This window comes from Pelophylax lessonae (assembly GCF_965119305.1).
Source record: "Pelophylax lessonae genome assembly, chromosome: 5".
In the NCBI taxonomy this organism is placed as follows: Eukaryota; Metazoa; Chordata; class Amphibia; order Anura; family Ranidae; genus Pelophylax; species Pelophylax lessonae.
In genome coordinates this window covers 86,915,691-86,939,525 of record NC_138772.1, presented here as the reverse complement: position 1 = coordinate 86,939,525, position 23,835 = coordinate 86,915,691, and the positions used below count along the sequence as shown (strand labels likewise).

Sequence of the window (23,835 nt, the reverse complement as noted above, 5' to 3'; positions counted from 1 at the left end):
TATTCACCAACACCTGGAGCCTTTATGCTACTGCATGAACTGCCTGTCAGATACCCATTGCCTGATTTGTAGCATGATGTCTCTGTTCGTTTGCTAAAATGCTGGCGGAACTCCTCTGTAAGAGGCACTTTAGGTTGCCCTTTGAAGGAGAATGTCTGTCTGTTTTTTTGTTCCTTTCTAGACAAGTACATCAAGATCAAACTGGCCAAGAATACTTTTCTTCCCCAGAAAAACAAGGCTTGTGCTTCTGAAAGCAGACCGTGTACTTTTGAGACTAGGAAAAGTTCCTTTCATTCCTCTTAGGCATCCAGCTCCCAGTATAGGTCTGAAACACATTTTTAATGGAAGATGTGGCCCTCCAAGCCAGCCATGTCTGACTTCAAGCCCCCTTCCCAGTGATGTCTTTCAGCCTTTTTTTATGAAGACATCACAGACATTTGGGCCAGATTGTTGTTTTTCAGGGGCTACAAACTGGAGTTTTGGACTCTGCCTACTTCCTGCTTCATGGTCTCAAATTTGCTTCCTTCCCTTCAAAGACGGGTGGCTTTTCTTGCTGCTTCTAATGAGATCCCTACCTGGGTCCCAAGCAAGACATGCTTTCAAGGCTTCTACTCAAACCCATTCAGTTTCCAAGGCAAATGGAGACGTTCAGCCCATTCTGGATCTGAAAACTTGTTCTTGCATTGTCTCACTCCTTCCAGGAGGGGATGCATACTTGCACATTCTCATTTTTTCCTCCTCCCCAACACTATCAGCATCTTTCTGTAGATGCTAAGCACTATGTATTTGTTGCCCTTACCTTTTTGGCCTGTCCACAGCTCCCTGGGTCATCACTAAGAAGGTTGCTCTAGTCCTAGCTATGCTTTGTTTTCAGGGAACACATGTATTGGGATACCTGGATGATCTCCTGTTAAACAACCAGTCCTCCCTAACCCATTCTGCCAATGTAGACTCTTCAGAGATTCAGTTGAATCAGCAGCTCTTGGAGGCCTTTGTTGGAGCTGACTCACGCCTATCCTGGGACAAACATCTGTCCCTCCACTCAAGTGCCTGGATTGTGCACACTGTGCATTCATAATCTTTGAATGTGCTTGTGCCATGTTGATAGAGTGTCTGTAATGTCCCTTGCATTTACCCGGGGGTGAGTGGGGGGCACCTACTTCAGAGTTTTTGTGGACAGGTTGTGTATGCCTACAGGTATGGAATGACAGATGGGCACTATTTTATTTTTTAAAAGCTGAAGAGTGGGTTGTAATATGCTTGGGAATCTTGCGTTGAGGGTTTTGTGGAAAGGAAAACTAACCCTTTAAGTGGAAATAAAGCGTTTGTTCACTGCGAGCAGGCAGATTTCTTATCAGAGAAAAGACATGAAGTCTCTTCTGCCATAAACTTGACTTTTCTGCCTGTTCGCAGAATCCCTCAGCATGTAAACTGAGTTGCGCATGCTCCGCTTACAGCATCTGGCCTGATTACTGTTTGTCCCTGCCTCCTGCACATGTGGAGAAGTGACATCATCCTTCCTTGGCGGCACCGGCATCTGTACTATGGGCACCCGGATGTGACAGCTTGCGGCTTCACAGCCGGGTGCCCGCTGCGCACTATGAATGGTCCTGAAGTCTTCTAGGACCTGTCGCGTCCCAGAAGACTTTGGGAAGGAGAACTTTCAAACCTGTCAAAATTGAGTACTTGCTCCCCTCCCCAAAAGCGCAGCGGTTTTGAAAATGCAATTTTTTGGGAAAAAATCACTTGAATTTAAAAAAGAAAATACAATATTTACCCAAATGTTTTTGTATAATGTGAAAGATGATGTTACGTCGAGTAAATAGATATCTAACATGTCACGCTTTAAAATTGGGCACACTTGTGGAATGCTGACAAACTACAGTACTTAAAAAAAATCTACATAGGCGACACTTTATACTCCATTACAGGTTACCTGTTTAAAGTTACAGAGGTCTAGCTCTAGAACTTAGAACTATTGCTCTCACTCTAACATTTGCGGCGATACCTTAAATGTGTGGTGCGAATACTGGTAAAATAAGCGTGTGAGCACAAAAGGATGGGGGCGCTTTTACTTTTTTCTTTTTATTTTACTTTTTTTTTTTTCCAATCACATTTCTATTACCAGAAATGTAAACATTCATTGTAATAGAAATAAGGATGACCCGTCCTCTTTATGGAGAGATCTCAGGTCAAAAAGACCCTAAATCTCCACTTTACCATAAAAGCAAAAGATCAAAAAAAAAAACCTCATGACGTCGCTGTGGTCCTTCAAGGCCATAGAGGCAATTGGAGTATTAACTCTTTTTGCCTATGGGAGCAGCCAACTGCACCGTCGGATCGTTTCTGGGGCAAACTGTTGGAAATGGTAAGCCCGAGAAACCCCGTCGAGTTCCGGGAAGGGGGGGGGAAACATCCCCTCCCGCCACTTCAGAAACCGTTCCAGCGGCTCATAAGCCGCTTAGACTGGTTTCTTGAAAGCCGCCACCAGCTGCAAAGAAACAATACCAGGGTTATGATTGATATCTTCAGCCATAATCGCAGAAAACCACTTGCAAACCGCAACGTATATATAAAGTATCTCACAAAAGTACAGTACATCCCTCACGTTTTATAAAATGTCCAAATTGGGCCCATAGTGTCAATATTTTGTGTGGCCACCATTATTTTCCAGCACTGTCTTAACCCTCTTGGGCATGGAGTTCACCAGAGCTTCACATGTTGCCACTGGAGTCCTCTTCCACTCCTCCATGACGACATCACGGAGCTGGTGGATGTTAGAGACCTTGCGCTCCTCCACCTTCTGTTTGAGGATGCCCCACAGATGCTCAATAGGGTTTAGGTCTGGAGACATGCTTGGCCAGTCCATCATCTTTACCCTCATCTTTTTTAGCAAGGTAGTTGTTGTCTTGGAGGTGTGTTTGGGGTCGTTATCTTGTTGGTATACTGCCCTGCGGCCCAGTCTCTGAAGGAAAGGGATCATGCTCTGCTTCAGTATGTCACAGCACATTGGCATTCATGGTTCCCTCAATGAACTGTAGCTCCCAAGTGCCAGCAGCACTAATGCAGCCCCAGACCATGACACTCCCACCGCCATGCTTGACTATAGGCAAGACACACGTGTCTTTGTACTCCTCACCTGGTTGCCACCACACACGCATGACACCATCTGAACCAAATAAGTTTATCTTGGTCTCATCAGACCACAAAACATGGTTCCAGTAATCCATGTCCTTAGTCTGCTTGTCTTCAGCAAACTGTTTGCGGGCTTTCTTGTGCATCATCTCTAGCAGAGGCTTCCTTCTGGGGCGACAGCCATGCAGACCAATTTGATGCAGTGTGCGGCGTATGGTCTGAGCACTGACAGGCTTACCCCCCCCCCCCCCTTAACCTCTGCAGCAGTGCCAGCAGCACTCAAATGTCCATTTCCCAAAGACCACCTCTGGATATGACATGCACTCAACTTCTTTGGTCGACCATGGCGAGGCCTGTTCTAAGTATAACCTGTCCTGTTAAGCCACTGCATGGTCTTGGCCACTGTGCTGCGTCACAGTTTCAGGGTCTTGGCAATTTTCTAAATAGCCTAGGCCATCTTTATGTGGAGCAACCATTCTTTTTTCAGATCCTCAGGAAGTTATTTGCCATGTTGAACTTCCAGTGACCAGTATGAGAGAGAGCAATAACACCGAATTTAACACATCTGCTCCCCTCTCCCGCCTGAGACCTTGTAACTAATAAGTCACATGACACCGGGGAGGAAATATGGCTAATTGGGCCCAAATTGGACATTTTCTCTTAGGGGTATACTCACTTTTTTGTTAGTGGTTTAGACATCAATGGCTGTGTGTTAAGTTATTTTGAGGGGACAGCAAATTTACACTGTTATACAAGCTGTACACTCCTTTACATTGTAGCAAAGTGTAATTTCTTCAGTGTTGTCACATGAAAAGATATAATAAAATATTTACAAAAATGTGTGAGGTGTACTCACTTTTGTGAGATACTGTACATATTGTGGTCAGAAAGTCATTAAACTTACCTCCTCGCTGGCGGCAGCATCTTCTCCCCGGGAGCCGGTTTTTGGGCATCTGGATTGGCTGACTTGGAATTGCATAATTCCTGCGTAGTTGCAGAATTCAATCATCCCAGCACAAAGGTATGGGGCCAACGCTATAAGATGAGCTGCGCATGTCAGTTTACATGCTGTAGAACAGTGTTTCTCAACCTTTCTTCAGTCGAGTCCCCCTTTAAAATTCAGTACAATCCTGAGGCACCCCATTCTAAAATATTAAACACTAAACTAATAGTTTTTCCATGTTGCAGCAGTATCCACACACATAGGACACCCAACGTTAGAGGTGATTTATTCCTCTACCTTTTGTACATTGGTACGGACTACTATTCCAAACTTTATCTTCTCCCTCAGTTTCCCCCCCCCCCCCCCTGACTCTGCTAATGCAACCCCAGTGCTGACAGAGAGCAGCAGGAAAGGGGAAAACAAGGATGCTGTTAGGCATCCAACGTCCTCATTATCAACCTATGGCGTCACCACTTGTTAGGATGCCGGCAGCTGGCTCGCATGGTGCTAAAGGTTGTAATTCTGCACAACTGTGGCTTTATGTAAAAGGCAGACGTGATCCACCCACTAGTTTGTTGACAATTTTGGGACAGTTTTAGGCACCTCTAAAGAATCCAGATGGCATATCAGGGTGCCGTGGAACCCTTGTTGAAAAAGGCTTGCATACTGCACCGCAAGAAATTCATATTGCCTTTTGATAGGCATTGCCCTGCCCTGAATGTGGCGCTTCTCTTGGAGTAAGGAGCTATCTATGACCATCATCCCCCCCCCCCCCGCCCCAATTTTCTGGACAATTGGGAACAATTCTTAGGCATTTTGCCAAGGCACCTATGAAGAACCCTGTAGGCACCCCAGCGTGCCACGGCACCCTGGTTGAAAAAGGCTGCTGTAGAAGACTGCCTGCCTGCCTCTTTTAAGACTTCAGTTCCTCTTTAAGGGCCGGTTCACAGCACAATTCCTGCGTTCGGGTTTATGCATTTTTTGCCACTTTCTATACAGCGTGATCTACTTTTGACTGCACTGGGACACCCTGCAATTGTGGGGCCACTGGAATTTATAATAAACACTGTCCATGTGTTTATGATGCAGACTAAATATGCACTGGACTGAGTATACATTTTTCTGAAAGCTCAATTTGTGGGAAAAAAGGGACATAAATTTTATTTGGATACATCATCGCACGACTGTGCAATTGTCAGTTAAAATAACGCAAAGCCATATCGCAAACCATGCCCATGAAGGGGTAAATCTTTTAGAGCTGAAGTGGTTAATGGCTGCAGATAATTGTCATGGTTTCTGTGCGTCAATAGCACAGGCCTGCTGTTGTGTCTACAAGCCCATTCGCTCTCATTCGCCTGTCTGAATGATGCCTAAATCTCCCTAAGGTTAGGCTCACATATATGCAGGTATGTGTGTAAATCGTGCACATTCCCGCACCCGCAAGAAAAATGCATGAGGGTGCCCTTAAAGTGGTTGTAAAGCCACTTTGTGTACTTAGATTCCCCTCTGTTCCATAATGTTTTGTACCCCAATGTATGTTCTATATAAAAAAAAAATATGTATCTGTATACCTCATTTCAGAGCCAAAAAATGGGAGGGACCAATGCGCTACCAATGAGGTAGATAAATGGCAGAAGAAGATGAGTGGAGCACCAAAATCCGCTGCCGATTGTAGTAGTGTCACCACTTACTGTTAAAAAGTGAAGGAAAGGGGAAATCGGCGCTCAATTTCTAAAATGGTGGGCCACAAAACACAAAGTGGATGAAAGGCGTTCACAAGAAATATATGATGAATAAACCATATATAGAATATGAAATATACAATGAAGATCATAAAATGAGCTAAATAGCTGATAAATATTAAAAAATATGCAAATGAGCAAAAAGTGCTTAGTGAAGTGATAAGTAATCATAAAGGTGCAACTGAAAAATGGGAAATCCGCGCTTAGGATAATTTTAAGCCTCTGATATGATAAATACTGGCTGCAGCCCACCTATACACTATATTCCTAGAAATATAGTAGAATGATAAATAACAGGAGAGGTGTATGGCGCTGCCAAAATATATTAAATTAAATATTCCGTGTGTCTTACAATGATACTACATAAATGTATATAAAAAATGTGTCTCTCCACTGTAAATATTAATAAAGTGTCAGGTGCATTAAAGGTGACTGGTGAAAGTAAATTTGATTGTAATAAGTGATCCAACCCTGTGAGGGGTATATGATGGTGCTAAAACAATTGAAGAAAGAAAAAAGAAAAGATGGAAAGTCAAATGTAAAAATTGTGAATAAAGATAAAATTGATATAAGTAGTGTCAACCTGATAAATAGGGCAATCGATAAAAAAAATAGTAGGAAAATCAATTGAGTTGGATCCTCTAAAAGTGTTAGAAAAATATATAAGAAATATGAAATGCAATACTGTGAAGTGTAAAACAAGGTACTATACAATAAATAGTATCATAAATAGACACAAAATGAAAAATCTTATAAAACCACTCTAAAATCTGACACACATAGTCCAAGTAATAGTAAGTCCGTAATGACTAGAAAAGTCAAAAAAGAGAGGGAGGGTAGTCCCACAATGGGATGCCCTTCTTGAAGAGAGAAAGCAAAAAGTGACTTGAGTGCAGGTGCTCTATTGGAGAATTTTTAGAGGTGCTCGGATGTCGGTGACAATTTAGTGCTCCCCGCACCCCTTGGACCGCACTCACCAGAGTTGAACACCCCTACAGGGGTATCAGGCCTTAGGTAAATATTCCTGGGGTCCCCTTCTCTGGTTACTAGGGTGGTCCAATATTCTCCCCGAGTCCTGTGTACCAAGGTCCTTCCAGCCGTACGAGCTCCGGATCACAGCAGCGCTGGGAACTGGACTCCCACACACCGCACCGAGCATCCAAAAGATGCAATAAATCAACACATACAAGTGGCTGTGACAATACTGAACAGCAAATAAATAAAAGTGCAAGTGATCCAATAAAGTAGCATACAAAAACACTGTGAGGATGCTAACAGCCTAAAAAGTCCATGTGTCACTGGATGGTGTGCACAAAATAGATATGCATAAATAAATGCAAAATGGGGTTTAAGAGTTCAAGGGTGTTCCAGTGTATAAAACAAAGAATCTCATCCAGTGATATACGTGTGCAATTAATATGCAAGCTCTAATCCTAGATTAAGTGCAATGGCCGCTCACCTCCATTAACACTCAAAAGAGCGTTTTTGGTGTGTTAGATCACCATCAAGGACATCAGGGGGTTCTCCAACGAAGTATAGCTGGGAAATGGACAGTGGGTATCTCCTCAGATCATAGAATATCTGTAGTGGAAATTCCTCTCCTTAAGGGGACTTTTATCCTGATGTATTCCTATGCCACTCAATCATCAAAATGACAAGAAGGGGCGCTCATGGTGTAGTAGGTAAATACTTTAATAAAGCAAGCAATAAAAACACTTACAGTTGAAGTAAGGGTAAGCAAGCAGGAACAAGCAGCAAAACAAACCGCCGATGTGGTGTCCACAAATGCTTCCGGTCTCGGCCGTAGACTGGAAGTGACGTCACCCGGCTTCTCCCGACGCGTTGCGTCACAAAAGACACGTGACTTTATCAAGGGTATAGACCGGTCTACCTTGGTCTATACCCTTGATAAAGTCACGTGTCTTTTGTGACGCAACGCGTCGGGAGAAGCCGGGTGACGTCACTTCCAGTCTACGGCCGAGACCGGAAGCATCTGTGGACACCGCATCGGCGGTTTGTTTTGCTGCTTTTTCCTGCTTGCTTACCCTTACTTCAACTGTAAGTGTTTTTATTGCTTGCTTTATGAAAGTATTTACCTACTACACTATGAGCGCCCCCTCTTGTCATTTCAGAGCGGCTCTCGCGCTCACGTGACTGCCCACCGCTCTCCTGTCCCGATCTGAGAAGTACAGCAAGAATCCCTCACTGACATCAACCGGGAGGAGATGAGGAGAGCGCCGGCGGTCAAGTAAGCGCTGAGGCGCTCTGAAATGAGGTATACAGATACTTATTTTTTTTATTTAGAACATGCACTGGGGTACATCCTGGAACAAAGGGGAATCTATTAGGTACACAGTTATTATAGCAGCGGGAGGGGACAGGAGCAGATTGTCGCTGACAGTCAGGGAGGGAGGGTAGGGAGATGAGAGACGGGATGGCGGAGGCATATAAACTGACTAAGGTGTCAGGGCTCAGAAGCCATGATAAATGTGGACTACGGTGTCAGGGCTCAGAAGCCATGATAAATGTGGTCAGTTTACTGAGGGGAGAGCAGAACCAGGCAGGATCAGTCAGGTATTTTAGATGATAGAAAGGGACAAATTACACAGGCACTGTGCTATTATTCATGCTTTAAAGGAACAGGATCCATTTTTTTTTTTTTTTGTTACAACCACTTTAATTCTTAAAGTAAAACTATATGCAAATATTTATTTTTTTTTTTTCCATTTTGAATAGAGCAAGAAATGATTATAACCCCTGTCTTGCTGTGTCCCATTGCATTAATAATCCCCATAGGCGATACTTTAAAAAATTTCTGCAGGTTACCAGCTTAGAGTTAGAGGAGGTCTAGCCTAGGGCTCACATTATTGCTCTTGCTCTAACGATCGTGGCGATACCTCCCATGTGTGGTTTGAACACTGTTTACATATGTGGGCGGGACTTCCGTATGCGTTCGCTTCTGCGCGCAAGCTAACGGGGACAGGGCGCTTTAATTTTTTTTCCTATTTATTTTATTTATTATTTTTACACCGTTTTTAAAAAAAAAAAACATTTTTGATAATTTTTATTCCTATTACAAGGAATGTAAACATCCCTTGTAATAGAAATAGGCATGACAGGTCCTCTTTATTGTGAGATCTGGGGTCAAAAAGACCTCACAACTACACTAAAAAAGAGAGATTTAAAAAAAAAAAAAAAAAGTTGAAAAAAAAAATCGGCCCTTTAAACCGATTGCTAGGCAACAACGTTTGACATCGCTCCGGTCCTCCAAGACCATAGAGTCGAGTGAGGGCCATCTTGCCCTCACTCGACTGTCTCCTGAGGATCCGGGACTGGATAGTTTCCCCGCTGCCAGCGGGTCCGGTAAGTGGGGAAAACGGCCAGGATGCGGCGGGAGGGGGGGGGGCATCTCTTTCGTCGCAACGTAAGGGTGATCCCGCGGCAAATCTGTCGCTGGGACCACTTATCTGAAAGCCGATCGCCCGCTGTTTTAAAAAATACTGGGGTTCATTGCTTTGATCAAAAAGAACAAAATGATACCTTGTGTTTATAGTTATCGCGCAGCCTTAACAATGTCACTAAACATTTGCCGGCTCATTTTTTTTTTTTTGGACATCTGTGAGTGAGTAGAGAATAGCTCTGTATGAATCGAGACAATACCGTTTTAAGATCGTGGGGGGAGAATCGAGATCACAATTTTAATGATTACTCGTGCAGCTCTGACAGGGGGTCTAATTCCTCTCTACTCAATCCAAAATTTAAAAAAAAAAAATAGTTTTGCCTTTAGTTATACTTTAATGGGTCCCCCATGCATATGAAAAGGCAGTGTGTTTTGGGGTGCAGGAAATCACATGGTGCAAAAGCATCATGTGATTTCTCTGCAGCTGCGATCTAGAAAAGGTGCAAGCGCCTATCCCATGTGTTTTCTGCAGGTATAGAAGCCCCTTCAAATGCATGGGCTAGTGTTAGGGTGCCCACGTGTCCCAGATTGCCTGGGACTGTCCCGCAATTGCCTGTCCCGCAATTGCCATTTCTATCCTGGGTCCCAGGCGCCTTCATTCTGGGACAATACAGTGTCCTGGAATGAAATTGAGGATGCAGCCACCTTGCTAACTATATTGTGAGATCTGGTTGCTAGGGCCACCCCTGCCTGACTTCTAGCAACCAGTGACGTCAGACTATCAGAATAAGGCCCATGCCTAGTGCTGCACTGCTGTCTCTACCCACCGGCACCTCCCCCTTCTCCAGCGCACAGGGACTGGTCATGTGACCTTCTTCCCTATCTCCAGTCCAGAGAGTGTCTCCATCTCCACCCATCTCCTTTTCCGGCACCCGTGGCCCCCAGCCTGGCAGCATGCAGAGGGACTGGGAGTTATAGCCGCCCGGGACTGGTGTCTGAGTGATCATCTGTTCTTCTGTGTGCTGCTGGCTAAGATATACTATGGCTCCCTGAATTCTCCTCCTCCACCCGCCTGCATGGCCTAATTGTCTGAGAGAGACAACTCCCGGTCCCCCAGGACCTGTGATCTTTATTGGGGACCCCCCTCTGCAATCTCACTTTCTGTATGGATCAGGAGGGTTTCAGCCACACAGGACCTCCACCTAACCCAGGACCACATGATTTCCTGCTGAATACTCCCTGCTTCTCTGCTTGAGGTTGATTATCCAGTATGGACCTGGCAAGTGGCACACTGCATCTGGTGGCAGAAGACACCTTGCGACAGGTGGCAAGTGACACGCTGCGTCTGGCGGCAGGGGCAAGTGACACGCTGTGGCAGGCAACAGTGGCAAGTGACACGCTGTGGCAGGCAACAGTGGCAAGTGACACGATGCGTCTGGTGGTAGGGGAAAGTGACACGCTGCGTCTGGCGGCAGGGGAAAGTGACACGCTGCGTCTGGCGGCAGGGGAAAGTGACACACTGCGTCTGGTGGCAAGTGATGGTGGAAAGTGACACACTGCATCTGGCGGCAGGGGAGTGACACTCTGCGTCTGGCGGCAGGAAAAAGTGACACGCTGCATCTGGCGGCAGGGGCAAGTGACACGCTGCATCTGGCGGCAGGGGCAAGTGACACGCTGCATCTGGCGGCAGGGGAAAGTGACACGCTGCGTCTGGTGGCAGGTGACGGTGGAAAGTGACACGCTGCATCTGGCGGCAGGGGAGTGACACTCTGCGTCTGGCGGCAGGAAAAAGTGACACGCTGCATCTGGCGGCAGGGGCAAGTGACACGCTGCATCTGGCGGCAGGGGCAAGTGACACGCTGCATCTGGCGGCAGGGGAAAGTGACACGCTGCGTCTGGCGGCAGGGGCAAGTGACACGCTGCATCTGGCGGCAGGGGAAAGTGACACGCTGCGTCTGGCGGCAGGGGAAAGTGACACGCTGCGTCTGGTGGCAGGTGACGGTGGAAAGTGACACGCTGCGTCTGGCGGCAGGGGAGTGACACGCTGCGTCTGGCGCCAGGGGAAAGTGACATGCTGCGTCTGGTGGCAGGCGACGGTGGCAAGTGACACACTGCATCTGGCAGCAGGGGCAAGTGACACGCTGCATCTGGTGGCAGGGGCTAGTGACACGCTGCATCTGGTGGCAGGGGCTAGTGACACGCTGCATCTGGTGGCAGGGGCTAGTGACACGCTGCGCCGGGTGTCTGGCGACAGTGGCACGTGACATGCGGTGTCTGGCGACAGTGGCACGTGACATGCGGTGTCTGGCGGCAGGGGAAAGTGACACGCTGCGTCTGGTGGTAGGGGAAAGTGACACGCTGCGTCTGGCGGCAGGGGAGTGACACGCTGCGTCTGGCGGCAGGGGAAAGTGACACGCTGCGCCTGGTGGCAGGCGACAGTGGCACGTGACATGCTGTGTCTGGCGGCAGGGGAAAGTGACATGCTGCGGCAGGCGACAGTGGCAAGTGACACGCTCCACCTGGTGGCAGGGGCAAGTGACATGCTGCGTCTGGCGGCAGGGGAAAGTGACACGCTGCGTCTGGCGGCAGGGGAAAGTGACACGCTGCGTCTGGCGGCAGGGGAAAGTGACACGCTGCGTCTGGCAGCAGGGGAAAGTGACACGCTGTGTCTGGCGGCAGGGGAAATACACACACACACTGCGTCTGGCAGCAGGGGAAAGTGACATGCTGTGTCTGGTGGCAGCGACGGTGGCAAGTGACACGCTGCATCTGGCGGCAGGGGCAAGTGACACGCTGCATCTGGCGGCAGGGGCAAGTGACACGCTGCATCTGGCGGCAGGGGCAAGTGACACGCTGCATCTGGCGGCAGGGGCAAGTGACACGCTGCGCCTGGCGGCAGGCGACAGTGGCAAGTGACATGCAGTGTCTGGCGGCAGGGGAAAGTGACACGCAGCAGGCGACAGTGGCAAGTGATACGCTGCGACAGGCGACAGTGTCAAGTAGCGCCTGGCGGCAGGTGACAGTGGCCTGCTGCATCCAGTGGCAAGTGACAAGCTCAGAGTTCCCACTGATTCTGCATTACAGTGAGCTGAACTCACCATAGTTCTTGCCAAATATGTCCCTAAATGGCAGTTTGGAAATGTGGTCACCCTAGCTAGTGTGCCTGCGCAAACTACACGTCAACTTAACCAAATGGGGACACGATCAGCCCTCGTTCACATTAAAGCCATTTGACAGGTCAAAGTCCATGACAAGTTGCACCCTATTGTCGCCAATGGCCATGTTCAAATCAGTGTGATGCCGCATTGATGTGAAAAAGTGCCCTACTTTTGGTGATTTTTCGGGTGCAGCTGGCGCAGATACCAGTGCATGAAGCCACACAGATGTCTCCGAAGTCACACTGACATGCGGCTTTGAAATTGTGCGATTTCAAAGCCGCATTCAATGTGAACGATGTGTAAAAACCTGTCAGGGGTTCTAATACCTCCACTATTTTACTCTAAACTGAAAAGTAGTTGTGCATGGATACATTTTATTAGAATCATGGCAGGAATGGGTGACAGGGTGTACCCCACCTAATGGCAGTATGAAACTGCCTCCATGGCTGACCAGGGCCTATGCTGTGACATCCAGTCAGGACTTTATGTGGAAGCTGCACCACTCCACCACCAGTGGGCAACCTGTGAGAGTGCAGCTGTACTGGAACTATAGTATGGCCTGACAGGCCGCCATTTCCCTTCATTATCTTTATTCAGGGACTGGTCACATGACACACTGTTGTGAGGGGGGAAGCCGTGTGTGTGTTGCACTTCAGGCGCTGTAGTGTAAAGCGCGCTCCCCCTGTCCCCGGCGCGCCCCCGAGCGCTGCGGCTGGGCCCGGACCCCCCCTCCTCCCGGTGGACGCGCAGGCGCGCGATGCACTCTGGGAATGGCTGCGCAGCTCGGGTTGGCTGGGGGAGCAGACAGCGGAGTTTTAATGTCCGCCATGTTGGCCATGGCGTATTGAAGAGGGAGGGCGAGAACCAGACACCGGAGCGCAAAGAAAGCCGCCAAACCACAGCCGGAAGCTCGCCGCGGACACCCGGAGCCCCGGGAGAGACGCCATTTTGATCACGGCGGCTGGGCGGGAACGAGGAGGCGGCGGCGGAGCAGCACGGAGACCCCCATGAGAGCGCGGCCCGGGAGCCTTTCCCCGCTCGTCGGTCGCATGGCTCTGTGGTAGACGGAAAATGAGTAAATTGTCGTTCCGGGCACGGGCGCTAGATGCGTCCAAACCGTTACCCGTCTTCCGCTGCGAGGACCTCCCGGACCTGCACGAGTATGCCTCCATCAACCGGGCCGTGCCCCAGATGCCGACCGGCATGGAGAAGGAAGAGGAGTCGGTAATCATTCAATGCTTTCTTTTCTTCCCTTTTCCCCATTTTCTTCTCTCTCGTCTCTGCGCAAGCTTGCACAAAATGGCCGCCATGTTCCCCTCACGGGAGGGGGGGTGGCGCAGATGGCGGTGCGCGCCCGTCCGGTGACCCCTCACCCCCATGAGCGGCTGGCGCGGGACCCCCGCTGCCGATAGCCGCCTCCGTTTGGACGGACTGGGCGGCAGCCGCCGAGGAATTTGACCGGGAAGGCACAAAGGGGTCACGTGACGGGGCCGCGGTCCGCCATTTTGTTGTGTGTGTCTTATGTCTTTGGGCTGGGCCTGCGCTTGGTGGAGGGGGGAGGGTGCTGTGGCTGCGCGCGCCCGCCTGGGGGAGCCAGAGAACAGCGCTCACCTTGTGGGATTGTTTGTGTACACTTTTCACATCTGACAGCCAGGCCTGGTACAGCCTAGTAACCCAGTGTGCAGGGATCTGACAGCCTACTAACCCAGTGTGCAGGGATCTGACAGCCTACTAACCCAGTGTGCAGGGATCTGACAGCCAGGCCTGGTACAGCCTCCTAACCCAGTGTGCAGGGATCTGACAGCCTACTAACCCAGTGTGCAGGGATCTGACAGCCAGGCCTGGTACAGCCTCCTAACCCAGTGTGCAGGGATTGACAGCCAGGCCTGGTACTGCCTCCTAACCCAGTGTGCAGGGATCTGACAGCCAGGCCTGGTACAGCCTCCTAACCCAGTGTGCAGGGATCTGACAGCCAGGCCTGGTACTGCCTCCTAACCCAGTGTGCAGGGATCTGACAGCCAGGCCTGGTACTGCCTCCTAACCCAGTGTGCAGGGATCTGACAGCCAGGCCTGGTACAGCCTCCTAACCCAGTGTGCAGGGATCTGACAGCCAGGCCTGGTACAGCCTCCTAACCCAGTGTGCAGGGATCTGACAGCCTACTAACCCAGTGTGCAGGGATCTGACATCCGGGGGCCTGGTACAGCCTCCTAACCCAGTGTGCAGGGATCTGACAGCCTCCTAACCCAGTGTGCAGGGATCTGACAGCCAGGCCTGGTACAGCCCCCTAACCCAGTGTGCAGGGATCTGACAGCCGGGGGCCTGGTACAGCCCCCTAACCCAGTGTGCAGGGATCTGACAGTCGGGGGCCTGGTGCAGCCCCCTAATCCAGTGTACAGGGATCTGACAGCCAGACGTGGTACAGCCTCCGAACCCAGTGTGCAGGGATCTGAAAGCCAGGCCTGGAACAGCCTCCTAACCCAGTGTGCAGGGATCTGACAGCCAGGCCTGGTACAGCCCCCTAACCCAGTGTGCAGGGATCTGACAGCCAGGCCTGGTACATCCTACTAACCCAGTGTGCAGGGATCTGACAGCTGGGGCCTGGTACAGCCTGCAGGGATCTGACAGCCGGGGCCTGGTACAGCCCCCTAACCCAGTGTGCAGGGATCTGACGGCCAGGCCTGGTACAGCCTACTAACCCAGTGTGCAGGGATCTGACAGCCTCCTAACCCAGTGTGCAGGGATTGACAGCCAGGCCTGGTACTGCCTCCTAACCCAGTGTGCAGGGATCTGACAGCCAGGCCTGGTACAGCCTACTAACCCAGTGTGCAGGGATCTGACAGCCAGGCCTGGTACAGCCTACTAACCCAGTGTGCAGGGATCTGACAGCCTCCTAACCCAGTGTGCAGGGATTGACAGCCAGGCCTGGTACTGCCTCCTAACCCAGTGTGCAGGGATCTGACAGCCAGGCCTGGTACAGCCTACTAACCCAGTGTGCAGGGATCTGACAGCCTCCTAACCCAGTGTGCAGGGATTGACAGCCAGGCCTGGTACTGCCTCCTAACCCAGTGTGCAGGGATCTGACAGCCGTGGCCTGGCGCAGCCTCCTAACCCAGTGTGCAGGGATCAGACAGCCAAGGGCCTGGTACAGCCTACTAACCCAGTGTGTAGGGATCTGACAGCCAAGGGCCTGGTACAGCCTACTAACCCAGTGTGTAGGGTTCTGACAGCCGGGGGCCTTGTACAGCCTCCTAACCCAGTGTGCAGGGATCTGACAGCCAGGCCTGCAACAGCCTCCTAACCCAGTGTGCAGGGATCTGACAGCCGGGGGCCTGGTGCAGCCCCCTAATCCAGTGTGCAGGGATCTGACAGCCAGGCCTGGTACAGCCTCCTAACCCAGTGTGCAGGGATCTGACAGCCGGGGGCCTGGTGCAGCCCCCTAATCCAGTGTGCAGGGATCTGACAGCCAGGCCTGGTACAGCCCCCTAACCCAGTGTGCAGGGATCTGACAGCCGGGGGCCTGGTACAGCCCCCTAATCCAGTGTGCAGGGATCTGACAGCCAGACGTGGTACAGCCTCCTAACCCAGTGTGCAGGGATCTGACAGCCAGGCCTGGTACAGCCCTCTAACCCAGTGTGCAGGGATCTGACAGCCAGGCCTGGTACAGCCTCCTAACCCAGTGTGCAGGGATCTGACAGTCAGGCCTGGTACAGCCCCCTAACCCAGTGTGCAGAGATCTGACAGCTGGGGCCTGGTACAGCCTGCAGGGATCTGACAGCCGGGGCCTGGTACAGCTCCCTAACCCAGTGTGCAGGGATCTGACAGCCAGTCCTGGTACAGCCTACTAACCCAGTGTGCAGGGATCTGACGGCCTACTAACCCAGTGTGCAGGGATCTGACAGCCAGGCCTGGTACAGCCCCCTAACCCAGTGTGCAGGGATCTGACAGCCGGGGCCTGGTACAGCCCACTAACCCAGTGTGTAGGGATCTGACAGCCGGGGGCCTTGACAGCCTCCTAACCCAGTGTGCAGGGATCTGACAGCCGGGGCCTGGTACAACCTCCTAACCCAGTGTGCAGGGATCTGACAGCCAGGCCTGGTACAGCCCCCTAACCCAGTGTGCAGGGATCTGACAGTCGGGGCCTGGTACAGCCCACTAACCCAGTGTGTAGGGATCTGACAGCCGGGGCCTGGTACAGCCCACTAACCCAGTGTGTAGGGATCTGACAGCCGGGGGCCTTGTACAGCCTCCTAACCCAGTGTGCAGGGATCTGACAGCCGGGGGCCTTGTACAGCCTCCTAACCCAGTGTGCAGGGATCTGACAGCCGGGGGCCTGGTGCAGCCCCCTAATCCAGTGTGCAGGGATCTGACAGCCAGGCCTGGTACAGCCTCCTAACCCAGTGTGCAGGGATCTGACAGCCGGGGGCCTGGTGCAGCCCCCTAATCCAGTGTGCAGGGATCTGACAGCCAGACGTGGTACAGCCTCCTAACCCAGTGTGCAGGGATCTGACAGCCAGGCCTGGTACAGCCCCCTAACCCAGTGTGCAGGGATCTTACAGCCAGGCCTGGTACAGCCTCCTAACCCAGTGTGCAGAGATCTGACAGCTGGGGCCTGGTACAGCCTGCAGGGATCTGACAGCCGGGGCCTGGTACAGCTCCCTAACCCAGTGTGCAGGGATCTGACAGCCAGTCCTGGTACAGCCTACTAACCCAGTGTGCAGGGATCTGACGGCCTACTAACCCAGTGTGCAGGGATCTGACAGCCAGGCCTGGTACAGCCCCCTAACCCAGTGTGCAGGGATCTGACAGCCGGGGCCTGGTACAGCCCCCTAACCCAGTGTGCAGGGATCTGACAGCCAGGCCTGGTACAGCCCCCTAACCCAGTGTGTAGGGATCTGACAGCCGGGGGCCTTGTACAGCCTCCTAACCCAGTGTGCAGGGATCTGACAGCCGGGGCCTGGTACAACCTCCTAACCCAGTGTGCAGGGATCTGACAGCCAGGCCTGGTACTGCCTCCTAACCCAGTGTGCAGGGATCTGACAGCCGGGGCCTGGCGCAGCCTCCTAACCCAGTGTGCAGGGATCAGACAGCCAAGGGCCTGGTACAGCCTACTAACCCAGTGTGTAGGGATCTGACAGCCAAGGGCCTGGTACAGCCTACTAACCCAGTGTGTAGGGATCTGACAGCCGGGGGCCTTGTACAGCCTCCTAACCCAGTGTGCAGGGATCTGACAGCCAGGCCTGCAACAGCCTCCTAACCCAGTGTGCAGGGATCTGACAGCCAGGCCTGGTACAGCCTCCTAACCCAGTGTGCAGGGATCTGACAGCCGGGGGCCTGGTGCAGCCCCCTAATCCAGTGTGCAGGGATCTGACAGCCAGGCCTGGTACAGCCTCCTAACCCAGTGTGCAGGGATCTGACAGCCGGGGGCCTGGTGCAGCCCCCTAATCCAGTGTGCAGGGATCTGACAGCCAGACGTGGTACAGCCTCCTAACCCAGTGTGCAGGGATCTGACAGCCGGGGCCTGGTACAGCTCCCTAACCCAGTGTGCAGGGATCTGACAGCCAGTCCTGGTACAGCCTACTAACCCAGTGTGCAGGGATCTGACGGCCTACTAACCCAGTGTGCAGGGATCTGACAGCCAGGCCTGGTACAGCCCCCTAACCCAGTGTGCAGGGATCTGACAGCCGGGGGCCTTGTACAGCCTCCTAACCCAGTGTGCAGGGATCTGACAGCCGGGGGCCTTGTACAGCCTCCTAACCCAGTGTGCAGGGATCTGACAGCCGGGGCCTGGTACAACCTCCTAACCCAGTGTGCAGGGATCTGACAGCCCCCTAACCCAGTGTGCAGGGATCTGACAGTCGGGGCCTGGTACAGCCCACTAACCCAGTGTGTAGGGATCTGACAGCCGGGGCCTGGTACAGCCCACTAACCCAGTGTGTAGGGATCTGACAGCCGGGGGCCTTGTACAGCCTCCTAACCCAGTGTGCAGGGATCTGACAGCCGGGGGCCTTGTACAGCCTCCTAACCCAGTGTGCAGGGATCTGACAGCCGGGGGCCTGGTGCAGCCCCCTAATCCAGTGTGCAGGGATCTGACAGCCAGGCCTGGTACAGCCTCCTAACCCAGTGTGCAGGGATCTGACAGCCGGGGGCCTGGTGCAGCCCCCTAATCCAGTGTGCAGGGATCTGACAGCCAGACGTGGTACAGCCTCCTAACCCAGTGTGCAGGGATCTGACAGCCAGGCCTGGTACAGCCCCCTAACCCAGTGTGCAGGGATCTGACAGCCAGGCCTGGTACAGCCTCCTAACCCAGTGTGCAGGGATCTGACAGTCAGGCCTGGTACAGCCCCCTAACCCAGTGTGCAGAGATCTGACAGCTGGGGCCTGGTACAGCCTGCAGGGATCTGACAGCCGGGGCCTGGTACAGCTCCCTAACCCAGTGTGCAGGGATCTGACAGCCAGTCCTGGTACAGCCTACTAACCCAGTGTGCAGGGATCTGACGGCCTACTAACCCAGTGTGCAGGGATCTGACAGCCAGGCCTGGTACAGCCCCCTAACCCAGTGTGCAGGGATCTGACAGCCGGGGCCTGGTGCAGCCCCCTAACCCAGTGTGCAGGGATCTGACAGCCGGGGGCCTGGTGCAGCCCCCTAACCCAGTGTGCAGGGATCTGACAGCCGGGGCCTGGTACAACCTCCTAACCCAGTGTGCAGGGATCTGACAGCCAGGCCTGGTACAGCCCCCTAACCCAGTGTGCAGGGATCTGACAGTCGGGGCCTGGTACAGCCCACTAACCCAGTGTGTAGGGATCTGACAGCCGGGGCCTGGTACAGCCCACTAACCCAGTGTGTAGGGATCTGACAGCCGGGGGCCTTGTACAGCCTCCTAACCCAGTGTGCAGGGATCTGACAGCCGGGGGCCTTGTACAGCCTCCTAACCCAGTGTGCAGGGATCTGACAGCCGGGGGCCTGGTACAACCTCCTAACCCAGTGTGCAGGGATCTGACAGCCAGGCCTGGTACAGCCTCCTAACCCAGTGTGCAGGGATCTGACAGCCGGGGCCTGGTACAGCCTCCTAACCCGGTGTGCAGGGATCTGACAGCCGGGGACCTGGTACAGGCTGGAAAATGAGGGGGAGAGCCGCTCAGGTGCATATGTCAGGACCCGGTGCTGGTCAGATCCGCCATCCAGGAACGTACAATTTGAAGTGTAAGACCGCACTCAGGGTTTAGATGAAAGCAATAATTTTCCTTGTTCCTCGAAGAATATTAGCAGACAGACAGTGTACAGGAACAGACGTGTACAGTAGGTTGACGCGTTTCACGACATAAATAGTCGCTTACTTAAAACCACACAGGCTGCTAACCCAGTGTGCAGGGATCTAACAGCCGGGGCCTGGTGCAGCCCCCTAACCCAGTGTGCAGGGATCTGACAGCTGGGGACCTGGTGCAGCCCCCTAACACAGTGTGCAGCGTTCTGACAGCTGGGGGCCTGGTACAGGCTGCTAACCCAGTGTGCAGGGATCTGACAGCCGGGGACCTGGTACAGCCTCCGAACCCAGTGTGCAGGGATCTGACAGCCGGGGCCTGGTACAGGCTGCTAACCCAGTGTGCAGGGATCTGACAGCTGGGGGCCTGGTGCAGCCCCCTAACCCAGTGTGCAGCGTTCTGACAGCTGGGGGCCTGGTGCAGCCTCCTAACCCAGTGTGCAGGGATCTGACAGCCGGGGGCCTGGTACAGCCTCCGAACCCGGTGTGCAGGGATCTGACAGCCGGGGCCTGGTACAGGCTGCTAACCCAGTGTGCAGGGATCTGACAGCCGGGGACCTGGTACAGCCTCCGAACCCAGTGTGCAGGGATCTGACAGCCGGGGCCTGGTACAGGCTGCTAACCCAGTGTGCAGGGATCTGACAGCTGGGGGCCTGGTGCAGCCCCCTAACCCAGTGTGCAGCGTTCTGACAGCTTGGGGCCTGGTGCAGCCTCCTAACCCAGTGTGCAGGGATTTGACAGCCGGGGGCCTGGTGCAGCCCCCTATCCCAGTGTGCAGGGATTTGACAGCCGGGGGCCTGGTGCAGCCCCGTTAACCCAGTGTGCAGGGATCTGACAGCCGGGGGCCTGGTGCAGCCCCCTAACCCAGTGTGCAGGGACTTGACAGCCGGGTGCCTGGTGCAGCCCCCTAACCCGGTGTGCAGGGATCTGACAGCCGGGGGCCTGATACAGCCTCCTAACCCAGTGTGCAGGGATCTGACAGCCCCCTAACCCAGTGTGCAGCGTTCTGACAGCTTGGGGCCTGGTGCAGCCTCCTAACCCAGTGTGCAGGGATTTGACAGCCGGGGGCCTGGTGCAGCCCCCTATCCCAGTGTGCAGGGATTTGACAGCCGGGGGCCTGGTGCAGCCCCGTTAACCCAGTGTGCAGGGATCTGACAGCCGGGGGCCTGGTGCAGCCCCCTAACCCAGTGTGCAGGGACTTGACAGCCGGGTGCCTGGTGCAGCCCCCTAACCCGGTGTGCAGGGATCTGACAGCCGGGGGCCTGATACAGCCTCCTAACCCGGTGTGCAGGGATCTGACAGCCGGGAACCTGGTACAGCCTCCTAACCCGGTGTGCAGGGATCTGACAGCCGGGGACCTGGTACAGGCTGCTAACCCAGTGTGCAGCGTTATGACAGCTGGGGGCCTGGTGCAGCCCCCTAACCCAGTGTGCAGCGTTATGACAGCTGGGGGCCTGGTGCAGCCTCCTAACCCAGTGTGCAGGGATTTGACAGCCGGGGCCTGGTGCAGCCCCCTAACCCAGTGTGCAGCGTTATGACAGCTGGGGGCCTGGTGCAGCCTCCTAACCCAGTGTGCAGGGATTTGACAGCCGGGGCCTGGTGCAGCCCCCTAACCCAGTGTGCAGGGATCTGACAGCCGGGGGCCTGGTGCAGCCCCCTAACCCAGTGTGCAGGGATCGGACAGCCGGGGGCCTGGTGCAGCCCCCTAACCCAGTGTGCAGGGATCGGACAGCCGGGGGCCTGGTGCAGCCCCCTAACCCAGTGTGCAGGGATCTGACAGCCGGGGGCCTGGTGCAGCCCCCTAACCCAGTGTGCAGGGATCTGACAGCCGGGGGCCTGGTGCAGCCCCCTAACCCAGTGTGCAGGGATCTGACAGCCGGGGGCCTGGTGCAGCCCCCTAACCCAGTGTGCAGGGATCTGACAGCCGGGGGCCTGGTGCAGCCCCCTAACCCAGTGTGCAGGGATCTGACAGCCGGGGGCCTGGTGCAGCCCCCTAACCCAGTGTGCAGGGATCTGACAGCCGGGGGCCTGGTGCAGCCCCCTAACCCAGTGTGCAGGGATCTGACAGCCGGGGGCCTGGTGCAGCCCCCTAACCCAGTGTGCAGGGATCTGACAGCCGGGGGCCTGGTGCAGCCCCCTAACCCAGTGTGCAGGGATCTGACAGCCGGGGGCCTGGTGCAGCCCCCTAACCCAGTGTGCAGGGATCTGACAGCCGGGGGCCTGGTGCAGCCCCCTAACCCAGTGTGCAGGGATCTGACAGCCGGGGGCCTGGCGCAGCCCCCTAACCCAGTGTGCAGGGATCTGACAGCCGGGGGCCTGGCGCAGCCCCCTAAACCAGTGTGCAGGGATCTGACAGCCGGGGGCCTGGTGCAGCCCCCTAACCCAGTGTGCAGGGATCTGACAGCCGGGGGCCTGGTGCAGCCCCCTAACCCAGTGTGCAGGGATCCGACAGCCGGGCCTGAAACAGCCTTCTAACCCATTGTGCAGGGATCTGGTACAGGCTTCTGACACAGTAGGCATGGATCTGACCGCCTGGGCCTGGTACAGCCTGCTTATTTAGCGTTCAGGGATCTGACAGCCGGCGAGGCCTGGGGCCTGGTACAGCCTTCCTATCGTGTATGCAGGGATCTGACAGGCGGGGGAGGCTGAGGGCCTAGTACAGCCTGCTTATCAAGTGTGCAGGGATCTTACAACTGGGGTCTAGTACATCCTGCTAATCTAGTGTGCAGGGCCTGGTACAGCCTGCTTATCCAGTTAGCAGAGATCTGACAGCCGGGGTCTAGTACATCCTGCTGATCCAGTGTGCAGGGATCTGACAGCTAGGTCCTGGTACAGCCTCCCAACCCAGTATGCAGGGATCTGGCAGCCGGGGCCTGGTATAGCCTCCTAACCCAGTGTGCGGGGATCTGACAGCCGGGGCCTGGTACAGCCTCCTAACCCACTGTGCAGGGATCTGACAGCCGGGGCCTGGTACAACCTCCTAACCCAGCCCTCAAATTTTCCACTTGCCTGCTCGCATTTTGCGAGTGGAAAATTATTTATAGCGAGCGTGGGGCTGCTCCGGGAGCCGATCAGGTGAAGAGAGGAGAGGAGGAGGAAAGCCGGCCAGCCCAGCCAATGCATCAGACAGAAGCTCCTGGGCATGAGAGGATGTATCGATCATAGATTCACCTCAGAACCTGGCCGGATAATGACAGAGCGGCGGATCATCCCACTGTTACAGTTTTAATTGTAATTGCCGGGCGCTTGGTGACACACACAGTCCCGCCTCCTAGCCCGGCTTCTTTGATAGACAGAACACCTGGCCAACCAGGACGTGAAGCGTCTATCAAAGAAGCCGGGCTAGGAGGCGGGACTGTGTGTCACCGAGCGCCCGGCAATTACAATTACAACTGTTACAGCGGGATGATCCACCGCTCTGTCATTATCCGGCCAGGTTCTGAGGTGAATCTATGATCGATACATCCTCTCATGCCCAGGAGCTTCTGTCTGATGCATCTATGTAAATGGACAGTTGTAATTGTAATTGCCGGGCGCTCGGTGACACACCCAGTCCCGCCTCCTAGCCCGGCTTCTTTGATAGACGCTTCACGTCCTGGTTGGCCAGGTGTTCTGTCTATCAAAGAAGCCGGGCTAGGAGGCGGGACTGTGTGTGTCACCGAGCGCCCGGCAATTACAATTATAACTGTAACAGTGGGATGATCCGCCGCTCTGTCATTATCCGGCCAGGTTCTGAGGTGAATCGGATTGCACTTCCTTTCTTCTCTCTTGGTTTTCCCAATTCTCACTTCCTTCTTTTTGGTTTAATCGAAAGCTTGTCTATGATTCATGTATATTCATGCATCATGTTGTATACATTTTTATATACACCCCAATGTATCTGTATATGTCCTCCTGTATCGATACCATGTTTTCTCTTGCTGGAAATATATCTGCCTGGTATCTGTAAAGATGTAAGAGAGTTAGTCTGCCAATATTTACTCGTGCTCACTTTCACTTTAGTATTTATTCGTATTATTTTTTACCCATCTCATTTTTGTTTCCTTTATTTTTGTCCTCTATGGATCCACCTCCAATATTTGGGGACGGATATATGCTTTGCTTTTCCTTCCCTGGCTTTTCTTCATCCCAGCCACATATATATTGGGGCTGGATGCTGTTTACAATCGCTATCGTTTGTCACTGGGTATTATACTA

General features: G+C 53.4%; 1 protein-coding gene across 4 annotated transcripts in view; it reads left to right on the top strand.

Moving 5' to 3' along the window:
• Positions 1 to 23,835, top strand: part of EPC1 (enhancer of polycomb homolog 1) — a 136,207-nt gene that overhangs the window by 23,970 nt on the left and 88,402 nt on the right. The window contains exon 1 of one of the 4 annotated variants that reach the window (XM_082257319.1): positions 13,071 to 13,602. The exons of 2 other annotated variants lie outside the window; for them this stretch is intronic. In XM_082257319.1, the coding sequence (XP_082113445.1) occupies positions 13,450 to 13,602 (153 nt within the window). In that variant the 5' untranslated portion in view covers positions 13,071 to 13,449. Of the gene's footprint in view, positions 1 to 13,070; positions 13,603 to 23,835 lie in introns of those variants that run through there. One more of the 4 variants, XM_082257316.1, reaches the window with a different exon arrangement.